The sequence below is a fragment of the Carassius gibelio genome, chromosome A13 (genome assembly GCF_023724105.1).
Source record: "Carassius gibelio isolate Cgi1373 ecotype wild population from Czech Republic chromosome A13, carGib1.2-hapl.c, whole genome shotgun sequence".
In the NCBI taxonomy this organism is placed as follows: Eukaryota; Metazoa; Chordata; class Actinopteri; order Cypriniformes; family Cyprinidae; genus Carassius; species Carassius gibelio.
This window is the reverse complement of record NC_068383.1, coordinates 29,018,062-29,040,385: the sequence shown is the minus strand read 5'-3', so window position 1 is coordinate 29,040,385 and position 22,324 is coordinate 29,018,062. Positions and strand designations below refer to the sequence as shown.

Here is a 22,324-nt window from a genome sequence, read left to right as displayed (position 1 = left end):
AGACCACAGGAAACAGATGATTCTTCTGCACAATCTGACTTTGCTGCAGCCTGGAATTGAACTCCTGGTTTCATCTGGTCAGAGGAGAACTGACCCCCCAACTGAAGCCTGGTTTCTCCCAAGGTTTTTTTCTCCATTCTGTCACCGATGGAGTTTTGGTTCCTTGCCGCTGTCCCCTCTGGCTTGCTTAGTTGGGGTCACTTCATCTACAGCAATATCATTGACTTGATTGCGAATAAATGCACAGACACTATTTAAACTGAACAGAGATGACATCACTAAATTCAATGATGAACTGCCTTTAACTATCATTTTGCATTATTGAGACACTGTTTTCCAAATGAATGTTGTTCAGTGCTTTGACGCAATGTATTTTGTTTAAAGCGCTATATAAATAAATGATTGAATGATTGATTGATTGATTGATTGAGGTTTCACGCTCAGGGTTGCCAGATGTCAATGAAAGTGAATTACAGCCAGTTTTTTTCTCCTACACAAGGCCAGTGTGCTATTTCCTGCAACTAAATCTGTGTAAAACCTTCTCAGGTGACGAACTATGATAAATCCAAACATGTTGTTTGTGACTGCAAAATAAATACATGTACAAAAACTCTGTGTCTAGAAATTTAGAACAACACTGATTTATAATCATGATTAGAACACATAAACACAATTATTTTGCTCAGTTTGTCATTACCCTACACTCTGACATAGCTTGAAATAAAAGAATATGAGAAAATTACATTTTGTGGCATTTTCTTGTGTTGTGTCCACTGAATGAGGTCAGAGAGGTCACAGCTGAGCAAATGGTTTTAAAGAACAAGCTTCCTCATTCATACAAACCCATGGAAGAGGAGAAAAAAAAAACTTCCAAGAATAAGAGATGAGGGTTTCTCAAGAACATAAAAAACCTGAGGACCGTTACACAGTTACAGTAACACAACGGGCTGTGTTTGTCTGGGTGTGTGTGCCATGGGCGACCCCATCCCGAGTACTGTAGTCATGCCACAAAAACACAGCACTACAGGATGTATGGGTATTGGGTAGGCAAGGCAAAGTCATGTGACGGGTGATGGCAGGTTGCCTAAGGTCAGTATGTTAATAACACTGACTGACCTACAGTGCAGTTTCACTGAACTGAATCCGGCACTGGAACTGGATTTGCTGGTTAGGAAGTGTAAGGATTATCTTTGATTAGAATAATTACAGCAGCAGCAGGGCTAATATCGCATGAGTCAGCATGTAAACTAAAGCACTCATGACAGACGCGCTCACACATCACCTCTTGTGTGAGCATGTCTGTCATGAGTGCTTTCGGTTTATGTACTTAAGCCAATGCAAGTTTGAGCTATTGCTTCAAGCAAGAGGCAAAACAAGAGGTTTTGAGAGAGTTTTAACAAAGGAGGCAAAGTCTTACTATTTAAACACTCTGAATGTGAACATCATATTTTAGAAAAGCGCTGTTATCATGGAGAATTTTAATCTTAAAGACAAAGGACTGTAAATTCTAAGAGCAGCATGATTAAGGCTGTTCAAACTGCACATGATTTCAAGATCAAAATATCATAAATCATAACAGTGCGATCACGAATCTTGAGTGATAGTGAAACTAAAAAATTATTGTGCATTCAAAAAGGGGCAGGGCCAGGGGGGGCATTACGATGGCATCGTCTATCGGCCCAACACTAGTGTGCACTAGGATGGGTTAAATGCAGAGCATAAATTCTGAGTATGGGTCACCACACTTAGCAACACATCACTTCACTTTGACCTTCAGTAACTCTGGGAGAGTGTTGCTCAACTCGTCTCTACATACTCTAAATATATAGTGAAAGGGTAAACTAGCAAAAGCAAGAAAAACTAGTTCCAAATGTATCAGAACAGTTACTGAGAATTTGCCGTAGGCACCACTGTATTAACTGCATATGTACAGTAAACACACACTGCCACCCATGGAGTGTGAAGTGTAAGTAAGATGTTTTAAATGATTATTTAAACTAAGAACTACAATTCGATGTGTATTTAAGTGACTTTGGTTGGAACAAAATATACAGGTTGTACGTTTTAACACTAGCACAGTAACACGAAGAGCAGATACAAATTTACATTTGTGTAGTTTATGGGGGAAAAAACTATTGGAAATAACTATGTTACAGTTATGTCACCTAAGCCTGCCGCCTTATGAAATGTTCTGCCTGTGTTTCGTGAATAAGGAAGGCCCAATGACTAGGATGGCATACCTCTTTTGGTAAAGACATTAGACGATTCCGATCACAGTTGAAGTTGGACAGTTTCTTTAGTTTTCCAATACTTCTTGGCAAACTCTGGAGAGAAAAACAAAACAAAAGGAGAGATTTATCTTATAAAATGCATATGACCAATGATAAGACTACATGACAACTCTAATGAGCAAGCCAAGGTTTTTTTAAGGGTTTTATGGACCTGATCATTATGGATCAGGTGCTGTAACTTACCACCAATTGGTTTTCTGTCAGCACTAGTTCTGTCAGGCTTTCACAGTTGCCTATGCTCTCCGGCAGATGGACTAATCTGTTTTGATCTGCTTTCAATATTGAAAGCCGTCTTAATTTTCCTAAGGGAAAGCATACATTACAGAATAATTACTGCATAAAACTAAAACTCACAGCTCACTATTGTGCGCTTTTAACAACAACAGTGGATCAGTAGGTTAACCACAAGTACAACAGTTCAATTAATATAAGCTCTGCTTTATTTAAAAGAAAAAACTAACTCCATCCATCTCCAAGGACAACAACCAAACAGAAGCACACATAAACAGACACACAGGCAATGCAGTTTGTAGTTGGGTCCTGAACACTGACCTAAGCTCTCCGGCAGCATGTCTATGAGGTTCTGGGACACCAGGAAGTCAGTGAGGGAGAGGAGGTTCCCCATCTCCTCTGGGAGGTGCTCTATCTTGTTCTCAGATACATCCAGACAGGTAAGGCTTCTCATACTCCCCAGCTCCTGAAGCAGAGAAAGTGTACATATATAGGAAGACGAGTAGCTCGTGCTTGATTAATAAAGAACAATAATAAATATCGAGTTCAAATCAAGTGTAAAATAATGTAAAGGAGCATAATACATGTCTGATGCAGTCAAACATGTTTACAAAATCTATGCAGGAGAACAAGTGTGGTTACCGATCCGACAGTCCGATAGACTGACAGTTTTTGAAAATGAAATCAACAGGATATGTGAGAAATACTTTACCGGTGGTAGTTCAGACAGCTGGTTTCCGTCCAGCCACAGGTCTTTCAGACTGACAAGACAGCCTATTGTCTCAGGCTGCAAGAAAACAAGTTTGACAGAGTTCAGATGGAGCAGTGAGAACAGCAGGTCACTGTTACCGACATGCACAAGAATGCAGGCCAATGCAAAAAATGTGTGAAATGGCATTCCGAAGTAGCCTGTATTAAGTCCAGCCTCTGTCAAACATTCATGGAAACAAGGGTTGTAGTCTTGGACAAACAGTCCATGACCACTGTTTGAATCTCAAGAGACTGACCGAAAACATGTAACATAAAGTAACATATAAAGTATCCTTCTGAAATTGTGTGAAGGAATTTCATATAATAAAAACTGTCCGTAATCCATTTTCCTTTTTAATAGAGATGACTATTATTCTGAGCCCCAGTAGTATTTAACTGCATGTCCTAATGAATGATGCAATAAAACCATTAATATAAAAGTTGCTATTTGTTTGTAGGGAGTTTTTGTTGCATAAAAGGTAAATCTATAATAATGAATCTATAATCTTAGAAATTGTGATTGTTTTATTATGCAATTACCACATATAGTATAGACCAAAAGTTTGGACACACCTTCTCATTCAAAGAGTTTTCTTTATTTTCATGACTATGAAAATTGTAGAGTCACACTGAAGGCATCAAGGGCTATTTGACCAAGAAGGAGAGTGATGGGGTGCTGCGCCAGATGACCTGGTCTCCACAGTCACCGGACCTGAACCCAATCCAGATGGTTTAGGGGTGAGCTGGACCGCAGACTAAAGGCAAAAGGGCCAACAAGTGCTAAGCATCTCTCGGGGAACTCCTTCAAGACTGTTGAAGACCATTTCAGGTGACTACCTCTTGAAGCTCATCAAGAGAAAGCCAAGAGTGTGCAAAGCAGTAATCAAAGCTAAAGGTGACTACTTTGAAGAACCTACAATATGACATATTTTCAGTTGTTTCACACTTTTTTGTTATGTATATAATTCCACATGTGTCAATTCATAGTTTTGATGCCTTCAGTGTGAATCTACAATTGCCATAGTCATGAAAATAAAGAAAACTCTTTGAATGAGAAGGTGTGTCCAAACTTTTGGTCTGTACTGTAGTCAAAACTAACATTGTGGCATCCCTACTCTAAATTTACGTACATATTTCATGAGACCCAATGTCTTTATGCAAAATAACCATCTTGAATTTGGGATGAAACATGATGCCTTCTTCATATTCAGCCCAATAATCTGATAAAGTTTCAGAGACGGCGTGACAGCTGACTTATACAAAACCTTGTGCAGTCAAAGTCATTATTATTGTTATTAGTCCATTTATAGCTAGTCATGAAAATCTTCTCAACACTTACCAAATTATACAGTTCATTGCTTCCAACATCCAGTTCTTCAAGTTTCTGAAGCTGAGACAGAGACCTGAGAGAAACATAAATGGAATACATATGAGTTTTCTTTTGCCTTACACACACACACACACACACACACACAGCGTCAGGAGGCGTACACTTACTCTGGTAAAAATGTCAGCAAGTTCTCTCGGAGTTCCAGTGATACCAAGTGACAGAGGCTAGATGAAAGATAGAAACATTGCACAATCTTAAGTACTGTATAATGTTATATTTAAACCATTACACATTTTGAGCAGTAGATCATTTTGTATTTTCTGAATTTAATTTGCATTTCAGGGCCACCATACATGTCATTAAGAGAGATGGTACTTCTTATTTTATTTGAGTAACATTCACCACACAAAGCTTACTCCATGTCCACATAAAGATCATTAAATGATATCATGCCTCAACCATAAGCACATATACAGTCAGAATTTGAAATAAGTTAAAAGAAGTCTTCTGCTCACCAAGGCTGTATTTATTTGATCACAAATACAGTAAGAAGAGTAATATTTGGAAATATTTTTACAAAGTAAAATAACTTTTAAATGTAAATATATTTTAAAAAATGTAATTTATTCCTGTGATCAAAGCTGAATTTTCAGGATAATAACTCTAGTCTTCACTATCATGATCCTTCAGAAATCATTCTAGTATACTTATTTGCTGCTTAAGAAACATTCCTGACTATTATTAATGTTGAAAACAATTGTACTACTTCATATTTTTGTGTAAACCAAGACACATTACTATTCAAAAGTTCTAAGTAACCAATGCAAACTCCACCAGAAATGTCTACTCGTTTTCGGGCAAAAAAATAATATGCACAGAGATAAAGTTCATCTATCCGCTGACAGAGAGAAGGGAAGTACACTCAACACACATCCTGAGATAGGAATCACAATCTTCCAGCGCATGCTCACTGCTCAGAGCCTCACAAGTGGGGCAGTGACATCTCAGTTTATTTATTTCAGGGCTTCCTGCTATTTAAAACCTGATTTGGTTTTAAAAACAATAACTAAACCAAGTAAAGTAACAGTCAAGCAGAGGGCAAGAGGACTTCCCTGTTCAAACTGAACACAAGCCAGTAATTCAGAGACAAAACCACTCACGTTTCTACACAAACAGCTTTCAAGGTTAAAGGGTTTCAAAACAAAAATGGAAAAAGTAAGATGAAAGAAGAAATGTGATTTGACCTCTACAGTCAGTCACAGGGACGACTTGACTTAGAAAACAGGAAATGCTGCAATTTGTCACTATAACTCCACGAACATTTAATCAACCCGGAGAACGGACAAGAGTTCAACACGCTTTCAAATGTCTGGAGCTCAAGGCTATACAGACAGCTAAAGTCACACAAACATTAATCAGGTTTGTCTCCTGAAATGAAAACGGAGAGAAAAAAAAAGAGGATTAGTTTTCAAGGCAGCAGCGAATGGAGTATTTCAGTCTTTGAATTCTGCAGTAATAACTGTCTGCAATCACTCGTAGTGTCTCATTACTGCACATTAATGTTTTCATTTGCTAATCGAAAAAATGATCAACCAAATGTGCATATGTGTGACTGAGCTGACTATAGTATGCTGACTGAGAGGATGCAATGAGGAGAGATGTCAGCTAAAAGATCACAAGAACCCTCTGGAATTGAGCTCTATACTAATATCTGCTCATTGAGAAAACATCTCTGCCTCACTGAGCCAGATAAACCAGCGACATTTCCTCTTTCAGGCATTATGCTTGTGTTTAAGGTAAGGCAAGTACAAATTCATCCACAATTCTCTTAATGCCCTCATATATTTTACTTTCTTTTACAGGCAGTACAACAAATACTACCATGAAAAAAAAGTGCCATTGCATTTTTATTTTTAGTATAATGAAAATAATGGCAATGCAAAGAAAGAAAGAAAAATATCCTTAATTTCCTTTAAGTAAACTGTAATATCTTACTTCTTTAATAGTAATTATAATATTGATCACATATTTGATAATGTGTCAAATCACAAAAACAAATATTACAAAAATACTGAATACTGGAGCAGAAATGTGGAGACATTTTTGCATTTTTATTAACATTTAGTGTGTGATTAAAACAACCATAATCGACATACAGAAATCATTTCATCACACCAGCAACAGTGAAAGATGAACATCAGACTAGTAAAGGTTCGAGACAAACAACACTTAAATACTGTCAAGATGTTTAACAGTAGTTAGTCTCCCAGTCGATTAACTTCTCACTGGTCATGAACAGACTAGCCTTGCCATGTCATGAATTTACATTATTTTTCTAGGAACTTTCTAAAGGTTCAGATTGCAAAAGACTGCCATAGAGCTGTGAGATAGAGGGCCGACAGGCACGGAAGAGGAAATTACACAGGAAATGAAGAAAGCTGTGGAAAAGAAAACAAAAAAGGTACCCAGACGTTTCCCAGATTTCAATCTGAAAGAAGTCCAAGTTACTGCAGAGACAATGGTGAGAGGTGATATGAACATCCACTGGAATAACAGGCCGAGCCACTCACATGAACGCTGGACTGTTTTTAGGAAACACTGTCATTCTGGAGACAAACTGCGTCATGGAGTACTCACCAGAAACCTCTGACTGTGAGTCAAAAATCTCCCTGAGGATAAATGCTATTACCAAAATCTGAAAATGTGAAATCAATCGTCTGAAATTAGACTACTGGTTTTAGTTGTTCTGATATCGTATCAAGTCATGGGATAATTAGTCGATTACTGCAGCCATCTCAGCTGCTCATGAGTGTCCTACAACAGCAACACAGAGAAGACAGACTTCACAGCTAGGGTGGATAAAGGGAATCAAGTCAGCCCAGTTTCCAACTGTAATCTACTGATCACAAGATCATCTGAGAATCTCGTCATAGATCAAACCCTGCTGATATCACAAGACAACGTATCCCTCTAAATACTGCAAACAAAAAGCAGACTATCTGGTCTACATACAAAAACTAACTGGGAAAACAAGAGGAGAAAAAACACTTACTTTCCAATGTTTTCTGGAAGTACTTGTAAAGCAATGTCATTGATGGAAAGGCATGTTAAATTGCGTAATTCTGTAAAGCTTTCTGGCAACCTGAAACAAAACAAAAACAAACATATAACTCACAGTTGGCACAGGGAAAGACAAGAGAATTACTGCGAAAGTGCTCTGGCGGACAGGTGAACGAACAGATGGAGGAGTGAATCATGAACATGGTCATGCCAGCAAAACATGATCACTCACTATTGAACCAAACAAATCATTGCTAACAAGATAGTTGTGCCAGTAAACTAAAGCTACACCATATGGTTGTGCGATACAAAACAACCAGAGAATACAGAAGCACTCAAGCACTGCTTAACATGCAGCAAAATGGGGGAACAAATTGGCAAAGTGGGCCAAAGTGGATCCAGTGCTAATGCATAACGCATGACCTGTCAAGCACAACACAGCTATTAGGATATCGTCAATAAACCGCAGAGATGCTGTCAACGTATCTGTGCTGTAATAGACATGCAATTAAGACATGCCAGTGTAGTCTACTCAGAATTTCAAATAGATAAAGTACATATGCTTCTCTTTGATTAAAAAAAGTACTTAACTTCACTACAAACTAATAACAAAAATGAGGATAACTACAGAAGCAAATTTAAGTGTGATATATTTTTAATTATACTACAAACTATAAATATTTATCTCACAAAACATTATAATTAGGGCAACAGCAGCAAAGCTGAACAAAACTGTAGTTAATTTAGATAATCTGAAAACAGCAGTACTTTAGTAAATATTTGACTGGTTTTCAGCATTTCTTCATTATAAAACGTGTCAGCAATTATACAGGATCAGAACATCACACAAAAGCTGAAATGCACAATTACCTTGTCAAAGGATTTCCACTAAAATCTGCTACTTGGAGGGTTTTACAATATGAAATGCTCTCAGGGAGTTCCATAATGTCTGTGAGAGAGAGAAAAAAAAAACAGAAGAAACAGATTTAATCCACGTACAACAATAAAACCCTTGCTCTTGTCGAAATGATGGGTTCAAACATATGCCTATATTAAGATGCTTTCCTTTGACCACATTTTAAGCTAGCATAGCATGCGTCCATTACAGAAACATGCAAGATGGCATTAAAAGTCTAAAAGTGCTATGCATTTTTATACTAGAAGAGCGCTGCGTTGTCAGTGTAATGTTAATGCAACCCTTTACTGGAATCAGCTGTGAGTTGAGTATTCTTCAAGGAAGGAGTGCTATAGAGGTCATGGTTCCGGATGGATTTTTCCCATAGGAACTGCGATTTAAAGATGTCTACCATATATAATAGTGATATTACAGAGTATTCTGAGAGTAGAGGGAAATTTGCACTGCATCACTGGAGCGCCCGGGCCACTTAAGTGTTCTTCTGCAGCAATTTCCTTATCGTGATTCTCTGATTGCTGAACATTTCCGGATAATTCCGTTTTTCAACCAGGAATTCCACTGTTAAACATGATTAATTTAAAATTCAGTTGAAGTAAAGCTGGCTGATGGTTTCAACAAAAGCATGCATCACTGATTAACAACATCGTAGCTCCCAGTACGTTTGTCTTTATTAAGTTAATGTTCAAAATCAAGTGCCATACGAAGAAATTTAATTACATTTATACTTGTAGAATATGAAGCATTTGTTGCTGTAAATCCTTTACAGGTTCCATTTCAGATGCTTCTATACAAGATACCAAGCTATGTAGAAAGCAAGGTAGCATAAAGGGGTTTGGAACAAAGCCAGTATTTCAATCATTTATGTGCTTGCCATAAAAATGGTGCTTTAACTAAGAGAGATCAGAGTTCAACTTTAATATGATGTCCATTTATAAGGGAGGAACCATGGCAAGACAGTGTGTAAACACAAAAAGAGCATAAACCATGAAATGAAAACTGAAAAGTCATTTACAGTAGGCTATACATGCTCACGACTACAAACCAGAATGCATTTCTTTCTTCTATATCAGAGTCCAAACAACATTCAACCCACTTTAAATATATGGCACAATTTATGCAAAATATCTTCTATACTGTATAGAAGAAGAAATAAAGTCCAAAAAATGTAGAAAGAGATGCAGGAGATTAAATGGGGACATATTTTTTTTTTTTTTTTAATATCACTTTAAGAAAGATACATGCCACACAAACCATGAAATCTACTTTTAAAAATGCCACTTAATTAAAAACAGTAAAAATAGCTGAAACAATAACTGAAATGTGTGCGTGGAGATTCTGCGATCCAGGCTGGGGATAACTGTGAAGGATGCTGAAATGTTGTATGTAATTGTGGAGCACAGAAACCCAGCTTCTGGAATAAGCGTGTGGGAAGAACAAGACACGGGAGGCCAAAGTCTCTCACAGACAAGTAAAGTAATTAAACAGTGGTCTGATAAACCAAAGGGCTTCTTACCATTTCGAGAGATGTCTAGCTCTACGAGCTGGTTGAAGTTAGCAATATCTCCCGGCAGCCGCTGGATCTCATTGTCACTTAGGCCAAGTATTCTCAGCTTAGTCAAATTGAAAAATGGCTGAAAGAGAGTAAGAAACACCAATTAATTGCTACTGCAGTTTGAATAAGTATATGTATAATACATATTTTGCCAATGCAGTTATTCCTTACATACAAAAAAGCACAGTAAATACTGCTGAAAACGTAACGAAAGTACACTAATATGCCAATTCCAAACATAGTGTTACGGAGGATTATGGGTAATTCTGAGGCTGTACTGATTCACAGTACTGATTTTGAGTACCATGACTGACGAGAGGAAAAAGGTGCATTTGAAGCACCCCATAAAACAGCACAGTCAGAGAGACAGCAGAGCCCAAAACAAACAAACATCTCTTCAGCTGTGATTGTTAGAGCCTCACCGTTATGGTTTTTTTTTTTTTTTGGGCGGGGGGGGGGGGGGGCTGATACCAATATTAGGTAGTAAAAAATGCTGATATAAATATATCATCCAATATTCTTTGTGTTTATTATAGTACAATACAGGGGTGCTCCGATCAGTATTTTTGAGGCTCATCACTCATCACAGATAGCAGTATCTGCCGATCCGATCACAGATACTGATCTTTTTAAAGCCTTCATTTTCTCATGTAGAATTAATTATAGTGTAGTATTTTTTTATTTGTTATGAGGGGTAGAGGGGCACCATTTTTTCAAAAATATATATTAATCTCACCTAAAACAATGATCATGAACAGTATTTTTGTTATTACAATTATGTGATTGTTGCACAATACACCATACAGCTCTCTTATAGTGCAGACCCAATGCATTTTAAAGCCATCTTCATTTTGAAAGTGAGCGCATGGTGATTCATTCAAGCCTTTTGTGAAATTAGGTCATGTTTTCTCCCTTTTTCTCCAAACCGCGAGAAACGCCAGTCTCCCTTTTTTGCAGAATGCGATATATCCGCTCAACCAATCACAGCACACCATTCCATGCACCCTAGACAGTAATGGCGGCGCTTTGAATACACCCGTCATCCTAGTTGTCCTCATTTACTTTGTACTTTGTGAACAACAAACAAGGACTGCATTATAAATCTCATGTGATTGTCATGCACACGATTAATCAGGAAAAGCCAGTTCTGTGATTAATAGTACCGGTAAATCTCCATCACGTTCTTTCAGATGGAAATTATTCAGATGCATTTAATACACAGAGCCGTAGATCACTGACAAGCTGTCTTATAATGTTCATTAGATGAATAACATTCATTTATGAATACGATATTGCGTAGCTTAGTGTTAGTGTTTTTATTAATGCCATTTATGTTTTTGGACAGCACATAGCTCTAGTCAACTAAATGAATGTAACTTGGTACAGACGAATGCACTTTTGGAAGTTGAATGTAAGTAAAATGTCATTCTGGAATTTCTGTGTTCTAATGTGATGTTGTTCAAGTTCTTGTTCATGATAACATTTTATTTTATCGTAATTAATTTATAGCATTAACAAGATGACCCGATGAATTCATTTTGGAAGCGATGACTGATTTTTAGTCCAGTGGCTGTATATAAGATAAGTATTGACCAAGTTCATATGTGGATCAGCTTTGTTGTGCGTTTTCATCAGTTTCGATATGAAAAATAGCTTTTCAAAGGATATACTGCATTTTGAGAAGAAAAAAAAGTGTCATGGATTTATCAATTAAAAATCTCCCTCATGTCATTCCAATCCTGATATGTATAATTTTCTTGTATTTCCTCAGGAAATACAATAGGAGAATGTTCAAGCTGCTCTTTTCTATAAAACTAAAATGGATGATGATTTACACTGCCGAACCAAAGTTATACAACTGCTTTGTGTGAGGAACCGAAAAAGTGTGGATTGTGTCTACAGACTGGTTACACTACAATGTTTATCATTGCCTTACAGTTTAATTCATCAGAGACCAGTTGACTCCATCACTGTACCTGCTGGCTTTAGGTCTCTAGAGAGGACGTGAACACACAGGAATGGCTATTCATGCCAAACAGCAAAACTGAATGGAGCAGTATGCAATGCACGCTTATTACGATAATAAAGGTAATCTGCATGAGCAGCAGAGACACAGTGTTCCTCTCAATGATTGGTCAGCCAGTCTTCACATAATGCCTTATGAGTTCACTGATTTGGAGTTTTTGTATGGAAATAATCAAACATAACCAGAGAATCAGAAAGACAATAATACAACGGTCATCTGACGCATGCAAAATCGCTAGCTTGATGTCCCGGGGCTATTGTGTTTTTCAGTCAGGCTACCAAAATGCATCACCACTCCTGCGGTTCCTTCAAAACTAGGTAGTATCAAACTTAAGGCCATAAAAAGTTTTAAATATGTTAAATGGTATAATAAATGTCTTAATTATAATTTCAAGAGGTCTTACAGTTGCGGACAGAAAGACAAGAGCCGCCATAAGGCTGGATTAAACTTCAAAAAGCAATGATGTCATTGAATAAATATGAGAGCTGCATGTTTCAAGTGAAAACGCAGTGCAGATGTCTTCATTTGACTGTATCTGAAGGGAACCGACTGTCCTCATACAGTCCTTGGCATTTTTATTTCATTTGACCAATAATTCCTGATAAAGCAGCATTTATGAGAGCAGAGCTGCTATGTGTACAGCCGTTACCGGGCAAACCACAATATTTCAGCGCTCCTAAAGTGCCACCTCACAGTAGAGAATGGATTTGCACTTCCAACAAGCCTTTTTTGCTGTTCAAATAACAACTCATGTATTTAAGCAGCAAACACATGGAGTTGTAAATGAGAAAGAAGTTAATTTGTCTTCTAAAAATCTAAATTAAGACATCAATCTTTATACTGTTTAAACTGACATCATAATTTATATGCTTGATTTATCCCTTTTCATAAAAATGGTTTTAGGGCTGAAATGCTGTTGTATAAGATTTTTGTTTTTGTGAAAACCTGTATCTGAAATGTAAATCATGTAATTTTATGTCTCAATACTGTATGTTATCATAGAAATTGTCCAACATCACTCATACAGAGTTCATTTTACAGTGCAGCCAGGGGTGTGGTAGATCATACAGTCCAGGATAATACATTTTACATGATTAGAAAAAGTGTCATATCACGATATCAGTGATATAGTGACCCGATGACGTATGGTGAAAATATGTTCCCTAGCACTCACAACAACAAAACAAACCCAACAGGTGTGTAGAAGCAAGCGCTTCAATGAGAGTAAATCACTCGCATATGCGACTAAATCTTCACTCTGGGAGACTAAATGACGTCTAATATTAGTCAATGGCTAATAAATTCTCAGATTTTACTCTCCAGTGTGAGATTTGGAGGCTAAGTTTAGCAAGTATATATTATCACTCGCTGAACACTCTGTTCTGAGTGCTTCAGAGTTCCACTCTCCGTCAGATGATCTGCGCAGTTCTTCAGTTCATCTGAACAAATGTGCAATGTACCTGTGTTTGACGTACCGTAAACTCTAGTGTGAAGGCGCATGACTTGCCGTTGCTTTGTTTCAAACACATGCATAGAGAGAGAGAGAGAGAGAGAGAGAGAATTGACACGGTACATGTAAACGATATTGTTTATTGTATTTTCCTGTGAAAATTAGGGCTGGGCGATATATCTAACGATATGATTATGCGCACAGTCATTAAATCCGATTCTGTGATTACCGCTAAATCGCCATCACTTGCTTTCAAATGGAGCACCATTGAATAGACAGAGCCGTAGATCACCGACAAGCTACACAATATCGCGTTTATTATCGAAGGCGATTCATCTTGAATAATGAACGCGATATTGCATAGCTTGTAGGGATGCATCGATCCGATACTCGGGATCTGTATCGGTTCCGATCCAGGCATTTTCTGCGGATCAGGTATCTGACATGAGACCTATCTGTCCAAGGTGTCCTTAGAGGGTTGATGACATCAAAGTATCTTCTAGAGCATATTCGAGCACACACTCATGGAGAGAGGGGTCGGGGATGGTGGTTTCATCCGACTTCCTGACGCCAGCGTAAAAAGACGTCATGAAAGCTTATCAATTGCAAGTGTTTTAAGCCTTGCCAATTTAAACATTCAAAACGGTTTAAAGCATTCAAACAGAAGCAGAAAAACTCAACAGAGTTTTGAGCAAATGGAGAGCTGTGCAAATAGTGAGCTCTTCATCGTTTTCCTCCCGTGCCTTAAACATACAAGCACAAAAAGACATGAAAGCAGCCGCACGGTTGTTCGGTGCGTACCATGTGCATGCAGAAGGCCGCGTCTACAACTCTTAAACACCAAACTGAGTTTTGTCTCTTTTTGCTCTTGAAAAGACAAATACATAAAAAATTGTCACCTTGAAAGTATCCTCGAAAAAATGGTCATTTATGTCTTAAGTGCAAGTAAACATTAGGGAAAGAAATGGAGTGTTACTCTTAAAGTGTCCGCTCCTAATTTACTAGCTGCTGTCAGTGTCCTTAATGATAATCCAAGAAATGAAATGGGAGAAAACCACTCACTGCTCTTTACTGAATTACTTTGTACACTCAAAAAATGACTCTTTGGCTGAGCATGATTCTTTCATGGACAGTGGTTCCACATGTTTGTACAATGTTATTTGGACATGAATAAATCAAGTTATAAGGACATGTCTACTTTTAGTTGAGTTTACTCAGTTTGTTTTAGTTCATCCTACATGAAATATCATGAGTAGAGATAATATGTTTACATCATGTAGAACCACTGTCCATGCAAGTTTAGCCAAAGTGTTATAAAAACATTAGCAAGTAAGATATAACTTTTCTTTACACATGATGTTAGTTGTTTGCAGCTTAAGGATGTTACTATGTGTACATCATGCACTAGCACTCTCATTAAAGCTTCTTTTTTTTAATTAAGTATTTTAGACTTTCTTTTAACCAGGTCCTCAACCCAACCACAAGCTCCACACTTCACCACAATGGTAACTCGCACAAAATACACCAATATAAAGTCTTATAAAATGCCCACATAATAGAGCATTAGACAAGAAAAAATATCCTTATCACATTTTACTAAAAACTGCATAAAATAACACTTTATTTCAACATTTCTCTCCCCTTATCCAGTCCTGTGCAAAGCATGGTGGGAAGTGTAAAACTTATTTTGAGGTACTTGATTGAAACATGTTCTTTCAAAATGAAAACTTTGTTAAACCAACGAGTGACAGTTTTAAGTCAGATTAACATGACACAATCATGTTCAAATGAAAAATAGCCAAAATGGCATTAATTCAACATGAATTGTTCAGGTAAAGTGAACAAAACTGAAAAATCATTTTTGTGTGTGTGTGTGTAATTTTAACAATCTATATTTAATTTATACAGTAAAGACTATGTAATGATATTTACATTTGATTATTCAGTTTCTGTACCTGGACACCTACAAACGTGAAAAATCTTTAACTTTGGTTTAATTTGTATATTTGTGCTATATACACAATTTCGGAGCCCCACAAACCCCAGCTAGGGCCCTTAGAGCGATCGGTCTCCTTCAAGTCAAACACACAGCTGCTGCTGTCATCTTATGACACTAGATTCACACTTCAGATTAGTAGTGTGTGTCATCGATGACAGTAGCTCACTGGAAAATACCCTTCATTGTGTTTGCACTAATAAATGCTGCTGACTGCCAGCTGCAATCACCAATTAAACGTTGTTTATATTATATATATATATATATATATATATATATATATATTATATATATTATATATATATATTATATATATATATATATATATATATATATATATATATATATATATATATATATATATATATATATATATATATATATATATATATATATATATATATATATATATATATATATATATATATATATATATATCATAAATATTGTTATCACTAATATTTTTGAAATATCGTGATATCATTTTGAGGCTATATCGCCCACCACTATGTGCAGCTCTTAAAATGGGTCATAAATTGCCTAAAACATTTTTTACATTCTTTACATACCCTGTAAATAGTGAAAGAAATTCCTTCCTTCATTTTTGTTGACATTTGTGTATAAAACATATTTTGATTGACATTTAAAAGTGCTATCAGATTTTCTATATTGGTCTAGTTATATTAATTTTCCGGTCTGTCTGAGTACCTCCCTGAAGAGCTACCAAGGATGTTTTAAGTTTGCAAGCCCTGTGACATTTGTGTACATTAACTCATGCACCCTCCAACTGGATTTATTTATATTTGTGTGTGTGTATTTTATATTTTTTTGTAATTTGATGTTTGTTTTAATCTGTCTGAACGTAAGATTTAATAAAAAAAATGATCAAAAACTGTGATAACGTTGATTTATTGAATCTTTTGTAAAGATGAATTACTTCAGTATGTGAAGTAGACAAAACTGTCTCTGTCATTCACACGTCCCACTTCACTTTCAACAGCAGTCTTTTTAAGTATACAGCACTACTTTTGATTGATTAAAAAAAGTTGCCAAATTCCATTCAAGTAAAATCTATATTTACAGCTAGATTCCATGATTCTTTCTGTCCATGTTTTCCACATAGCCTTGGGTCCTATTACCCCCAGTCTGAACTATTCAACTGCACTTGACCTCATACACCTGCAGGAACCAGGCTAACCAAGTTATGAATGGAATTAAATAACATGAAAACTATGCTAGAATAACAAACAGGCCATTATCAAATAGAGAAGAACAGAAACGCTGCTCTTCTTGTTTCCAATCCCTCTTCTCCCTCTCTAATCAAAACGTTAGTGCTGCACAGGAAGAGAAAGTTGTCTAGACAATACTATAGACACACAGAAACTTCCCAGAGTGCAACAGGTATGGCACACAATAGACTCGGAAGTTCACACCACATTCATCTCAATACTTCCTTTGCGATGGCTGCTATTGTTTATAAAAGGTGTCTGATGAAACTAGAAATCTACAAGGGCAAAGAACCATCACGACACTGGCGTGTTATCAGACAGGCGGACCACTCAACCTGTTCTTCCTGTTAACCAGCCCGTCCTCCACCCTTCAGCAAATACAAGTTTACATTAACCTTTTTAAGCCCTCTGTCAATATTTGTAGCCTGACTGGATTCAAATACAGTTAAACACAAAGTTAACACAACAGATCCACAAGGTCAAAATAATCTAAATTGCAAAAAAATCACAGAGATATTTTTAATGATGACATCTATTTTCTTATATTAGAAATTATTAAATGACCTCAACATTTTCAAAATGAAACTTTGGGTCAACATTTCATTAAAGTAGAAGCTTATGTTAGGGTTAGCCGTCGAATATCATCCGAAACAGTTTACTTGCCAACTATATAGTAGGTGAAAAAAAATACTAATAATAGAAAAAGAGTAGTATGTTTGAATTCATGTTATTCATAAAACAGTAGGCAGAAAGCAAAGTTTTTTAGGCCAATCTGACAATATTGTGTAACTGACAATATAACTTAAAAATAAATACAAATAAAAATAACTGACAACATCAACTTATACTGATTTTAATACAGCAGCAATAATTTTAATAATTTTCAATAATTTGCACCATTTAAAAAAAAAAAAATGTATGTAGTGACAAATTCAGCTTCAAACACAATGACATTATTATCGCAGACAATACCTATCTCACACCCTTACACTCGAACCCTTTAACATTAAAAATGCTTTGCAGTGCTTGCTGAGAGCGCGGTGACTGGTATCAGGTCCCTCATATCCAAGCGGTCTCTGTCTCTGACCAACAGCCTCTGGTTCCCCTACACACATCTTTCATCACCATTAACTCTCCTCACAGCATTCCTCACATTTTAGGCCAAACAAGTAGTCTCAGATTCCAGAAAACGTCTATGATAAGAGATTTCACACACAAACTGATGAGAAACAGGCTTTAAGATGCATGTTCTCAAGCTCAGTCTAAACCGCACACTTTTGGCGTATAATCCAACAGTCACACTGGGCACACATGGTACAAAGGAGAGGAAAAAATCATTTTATCTAAATTAATGTCTAAAAAAAATATAAAAAAGACTGTGATAAGATGTGATACTGCCCCCACATCACACCCCCACCCCCCCCAAAAAAAAAATTCCCATATGGCCCACCCCAAGCTGCTTTTATAAGGAACTGGATAAATGTGTCAAAATGTTCACATTTAATTTCCATCTGTTTCTCACAGAAAACTATAGTGCGCCTACAGAAGACTTGGGATACAGCACATGCATTGTGTGGACTACTTTATTAAACTTTTATGGTTTCTTAAATCTTCATGCTTGAGTGAAAGCTTTATTTTTCATATGCCCAGAAAAGAGCAGCCAGAACATTATTAAAAAACTCCTATTTTTGTAAACACCATGAAAGCAAGGAAATGAACACAGAATGGTTATGAACTGTGCACAACTAAAGTAAAACTAAAAGTAGTTTCCATTAAATGTATTAATTGGACAATAGATGTCTCAGCTACTAAAAAAAAAAAAAATCAAAGATGAACATGCTCAGACATGAATAACTGAATTTAATAGTTGACATAGCTTCTTACAATAAGTGGTTAAAAACCGGAATGCACTCGGTTCAAGCACTCAGCCCTTGAGGGGAAAGCCTGATACACGGCCAATTTACTGGCGTTTCATGTTTCCACATGTTCATAATAAAACAGCTTCAACGTTTTTTATATCCCAGCAAAGATTTATACAAAAAATGTGGAGACCAATGCTATTAATAGGACAGAAATCTTTTATTTATACATTTTGATATGTATTTCTTAGGAATAAAATAAATAAATAAACTGGTCACCTTCAGGCCTGACACTTAATCTATTTAAGTTTTATAAAAAAAAAAAAAATAAAATAAAAAAAAAATAGTTTAATTACGAATGTAATTTCACCCGGTTCACAGTGGTTGACCTTGTTTTTCTTTGGCTTCTTGTGTGAAAAACTTCATTTTACATTAAATTTTTGACTAGATGTCTGATTTCAAAGACACTTTTGATTAAAGTATCCTGGAATTCACTAAAATAGGATTATCCTTAGACGGGTGTAGGATAGGATGGTCCTGGATGCACTGTGGTCACTGGGCACAGCACTTGAATGCATCTGTGATCTGGAAGATTTAATTCATTAAATGCCAGAACATCACTGCAAGCAATGCTGGTGGTCAGTCCATCAGCACTGTGTGCAGGATTTACTGCTGTACACGCACTGGGAGCAAAGCAAACGTGTGCTCTTCACAAACCCGCTGACACAGTTATAAAAGCCCTCCACTGCTCACTGTTCTGACAGAGTTCTTCTTCAATATCACTGTGGTAAAGGTTACACAAGGAAAAGGCTTTTTAAATGGATGCACAGCAGCGAGAGGGAGAGGAAGCTGTCCTGTGTCAGTAATGCATCATGGTTAGGAGGAGCCTTTAAATCAGCATTAGCCTGAAAAGTTTCCGCTAGTCTTCTCCTCCACACATTCGTTCTCCTGAAGGTGCTCTCTGTTGCTTCATGCATGGGTCTGTGCTCTGAATGGTCGCTAAAAGGCAAAAGTGGCTACAGTTGTACTACAGTTGAAGATTGTAAAAAAAACAAAATATAATTAAAAAAAAAATTTAAAAAAGAAGCAGAAGCAGTTGTATGTGGCCCATTCATGTCATATCGCATACTAATGCAGTTCACAATTTCACAATTAAGCGTTTTGTTCGTGGTGACGGTTCATAGATAATTTCATGTGGGTTTGAACCTTTCATTTCTCTGTCCAAATATTTAACCACTACACCAGGAAGAGCCAACTGTTACCTGCCATTGTCACAATGTTTTTCTCAACCACATTTCGCCGAGTTCTAATGCTCTCTACCATCTGCACAATGACACTGGTTGTGTTTCAAATACCAGTGAGTTTCCCAACTAGAATACACTTTAGGGAGTCACAGGTTCATAAAACATAGCACTTTAGTGTCACAGGAGTGTTATGGGTACAGCTCGGTCTACAAAAAGGATTCAGATTCTGACTAGGCCTATAGGCTACTACTAACAAAGCTGAAAGACGACCGAAACTGCAAAGAAATCTAAACATGTCTATCATGCAGCCTCGTATTATGAAGTTTGACCAGAAACGCTGCTGAATGGAAGTATGCCTATGATACCTGCTGCTGATTTTGTAAAACACCTGATGGCCAAAACTGCTGCTGACTCGGAGTATGTCTATATGATACCTAAAAATAATGAATGACTTCCAACTCGCCTACGATATCCCACAATGCACCTTTGATGCCCCAAACTTCTGAACGACTATTAGTCTCAACTTTACTGCCTCAAACTGCTGCTGACTTGAAGCGCGCCTCGGCACAAATGCTGAAGCAGCAGAGCGAGAATTAGGTTTTGAGACGCGGCCCATGACGCTTCTCATTCATTAAGTTGAAAAGAGTCTTTTCAAACAACAATGGTCCCAGTACAGGCTGGCTTCTTCTTACCTTGGGCAAATCCCGGAGCTGGTTGGCGTCCAGTAAAAGCTCTTCCAAACTCGCTCTGCAGCGATAGATCTCATCCGGGACGAAGAGCAGCGAGCAGTGGCGCTTATCGATCGACTCGATGTGACGGTTGCACCGCCACAGGGGGATACAGTTAAACATCACGGGATGGCGATCCTAGCCCTAGATAAATCCGTTCTGCTGGAAAAGTTGCCACAGCAATCCAAACTAAAACACACAAGCGGGAGATACTAGGAACAGTGAAAGAGCGCCAAAGCAACTAGTGTCGGATACAAATATATCGATCCCCAACGCAAATGTATCGCGCACTGAAACATGGAATAAAAACGTCGCGCTCCACTTCTGCTTTGATCCCTGGAGTTTTTCCTTCCGCTTTTTCACCTTTCTCGCAACATCTTTACTGTAAGGCTGATAAATGTCCCGTATCTTTCTTTGTAAGCGGTCACATGTCTGTTTCGTTGCGTTTATTTCGTGTTTTTCTTATCCCGGAGTTTATTTCCTCCTCCGTCCAGTTTCTGACCCGGAACATTCACTCCCTCATTCCAGGTTGACGTCACGAATCCCAGCGGCTCCTCCCTTTTTTCTGTCGCTCGCTCCCTCCCTGCACACAAACAATAACACACTGAACTACAGAAACTGCACTTCCTCTAACACACCTGCGTCCCCTTGAAATAGTTTGTGAAATTCAACAAGTGTTTTTTTTATTATTATTATTATTATTATTATTATTATTATTATTATTATTATTATTATTCATATCGTCCATCGTATCTCTCTGTCTATCACAAAACTTGATAATCTATGTTACCCAGTATGATTTAAGAATATAGTCCAAAGATCAGATTTGCAGCTGTGTAATGTAACAGGTTATATTTTTGCTCTTTCTTTATATTTGACATTTGGTAAAGTTATTGGGAAATTATTTAAAACAACAAAGCATAGATTAACTTTTTATTATACGTTTATCATTATTATTAACCCTCAAGCATCCATTGGGACAAATGTGGGCAAAACCATTTTTATTTTGACAATATAGGATATCTTAAATATTAAAATGGCACAAATTAATTTTGTACCCTTACAGGACAGCAATTTAGCTACTGCTAAGAGTAAATAATTAAAACATTTAATCCACGATCTTGCTTTATTGTTTATTTAACTACAGAAACAACGACGTCCACCATTGTAAAATGTCAAAATTCAGTAATCATTTGCTTACTAATTTGTATGCAACTTAGAAAGCACTTCTTTCAAAAAAATTTTTTATAGTGGTACCTTGGGAACGTTCTCTGCTCTAGAGTTATAACATGAACAGAGTTGTGCCAAGATGACAGATGATGGCTCAAATTGGCAAAAATTTAAAAGGAGACATTTTACTCACTTGGTATTATTGTTTTTACTGAACAGCCATTTTAAAACATTACACATTTTTCAGTCTACATTTTTTTTATATAAGAACTAGATATTTGAAATGACAACCTTCCCATGTGTCTAACATCATACTGCCCATTCCTCAATCTAACTGAGGCATTATTTCCCACCTAGCAATAGAACGTATGTGATTGAAATCCATATTAGCAACACTTCCTGAGGCAATACACACAGCCGGTAATGACATCTCGGCAAAGATTTGTCATTCAGACAATATCAGCGGAAATTATGTGGCCACATCCAAATGAT

At 37.0% G+C, this 22,324-nt stretch overlaps 1 protein-coding gene across 1 annotated transcript; it reads right to left on the bottom strand.

Moving 5' to 3' along the window:
- Positions 1-1,318: 1,318 nt before the first annotated feature.
- On the bottom strand, positions 1,319-21,218 carry LOC128026732 (leucine-rich repeat-containing protein 1). Its single transcript, XM_052614000.1, has 10 exons — positions 20,627-21,218; positions 10,092-10,209; positions 8,533-8,611; positions 7,655-7,744; positions 4,770-4,826; positions 4,612-4,675; positions 3,235-3,309; positions 2,844-2,988; positions 2,475-2,593; positions 1,319-2,324 (listed from the first exon to the last, which is right to left on the bottom strand). Exons 1-10 carry the CDS (start codon positions 20,783-20,785, stop codon positions 2,166-2,168), a joined length of 1,065 nt encoding a protein of 354 aa, XP_052469960.1. The 5' UTR covers positions 20,786-21,218; the 3' UTR covers positions 1,319-2,165.
- Between the last annotated feature and the right edge of the window lie 1,106 nt (positions 21,219-22,324).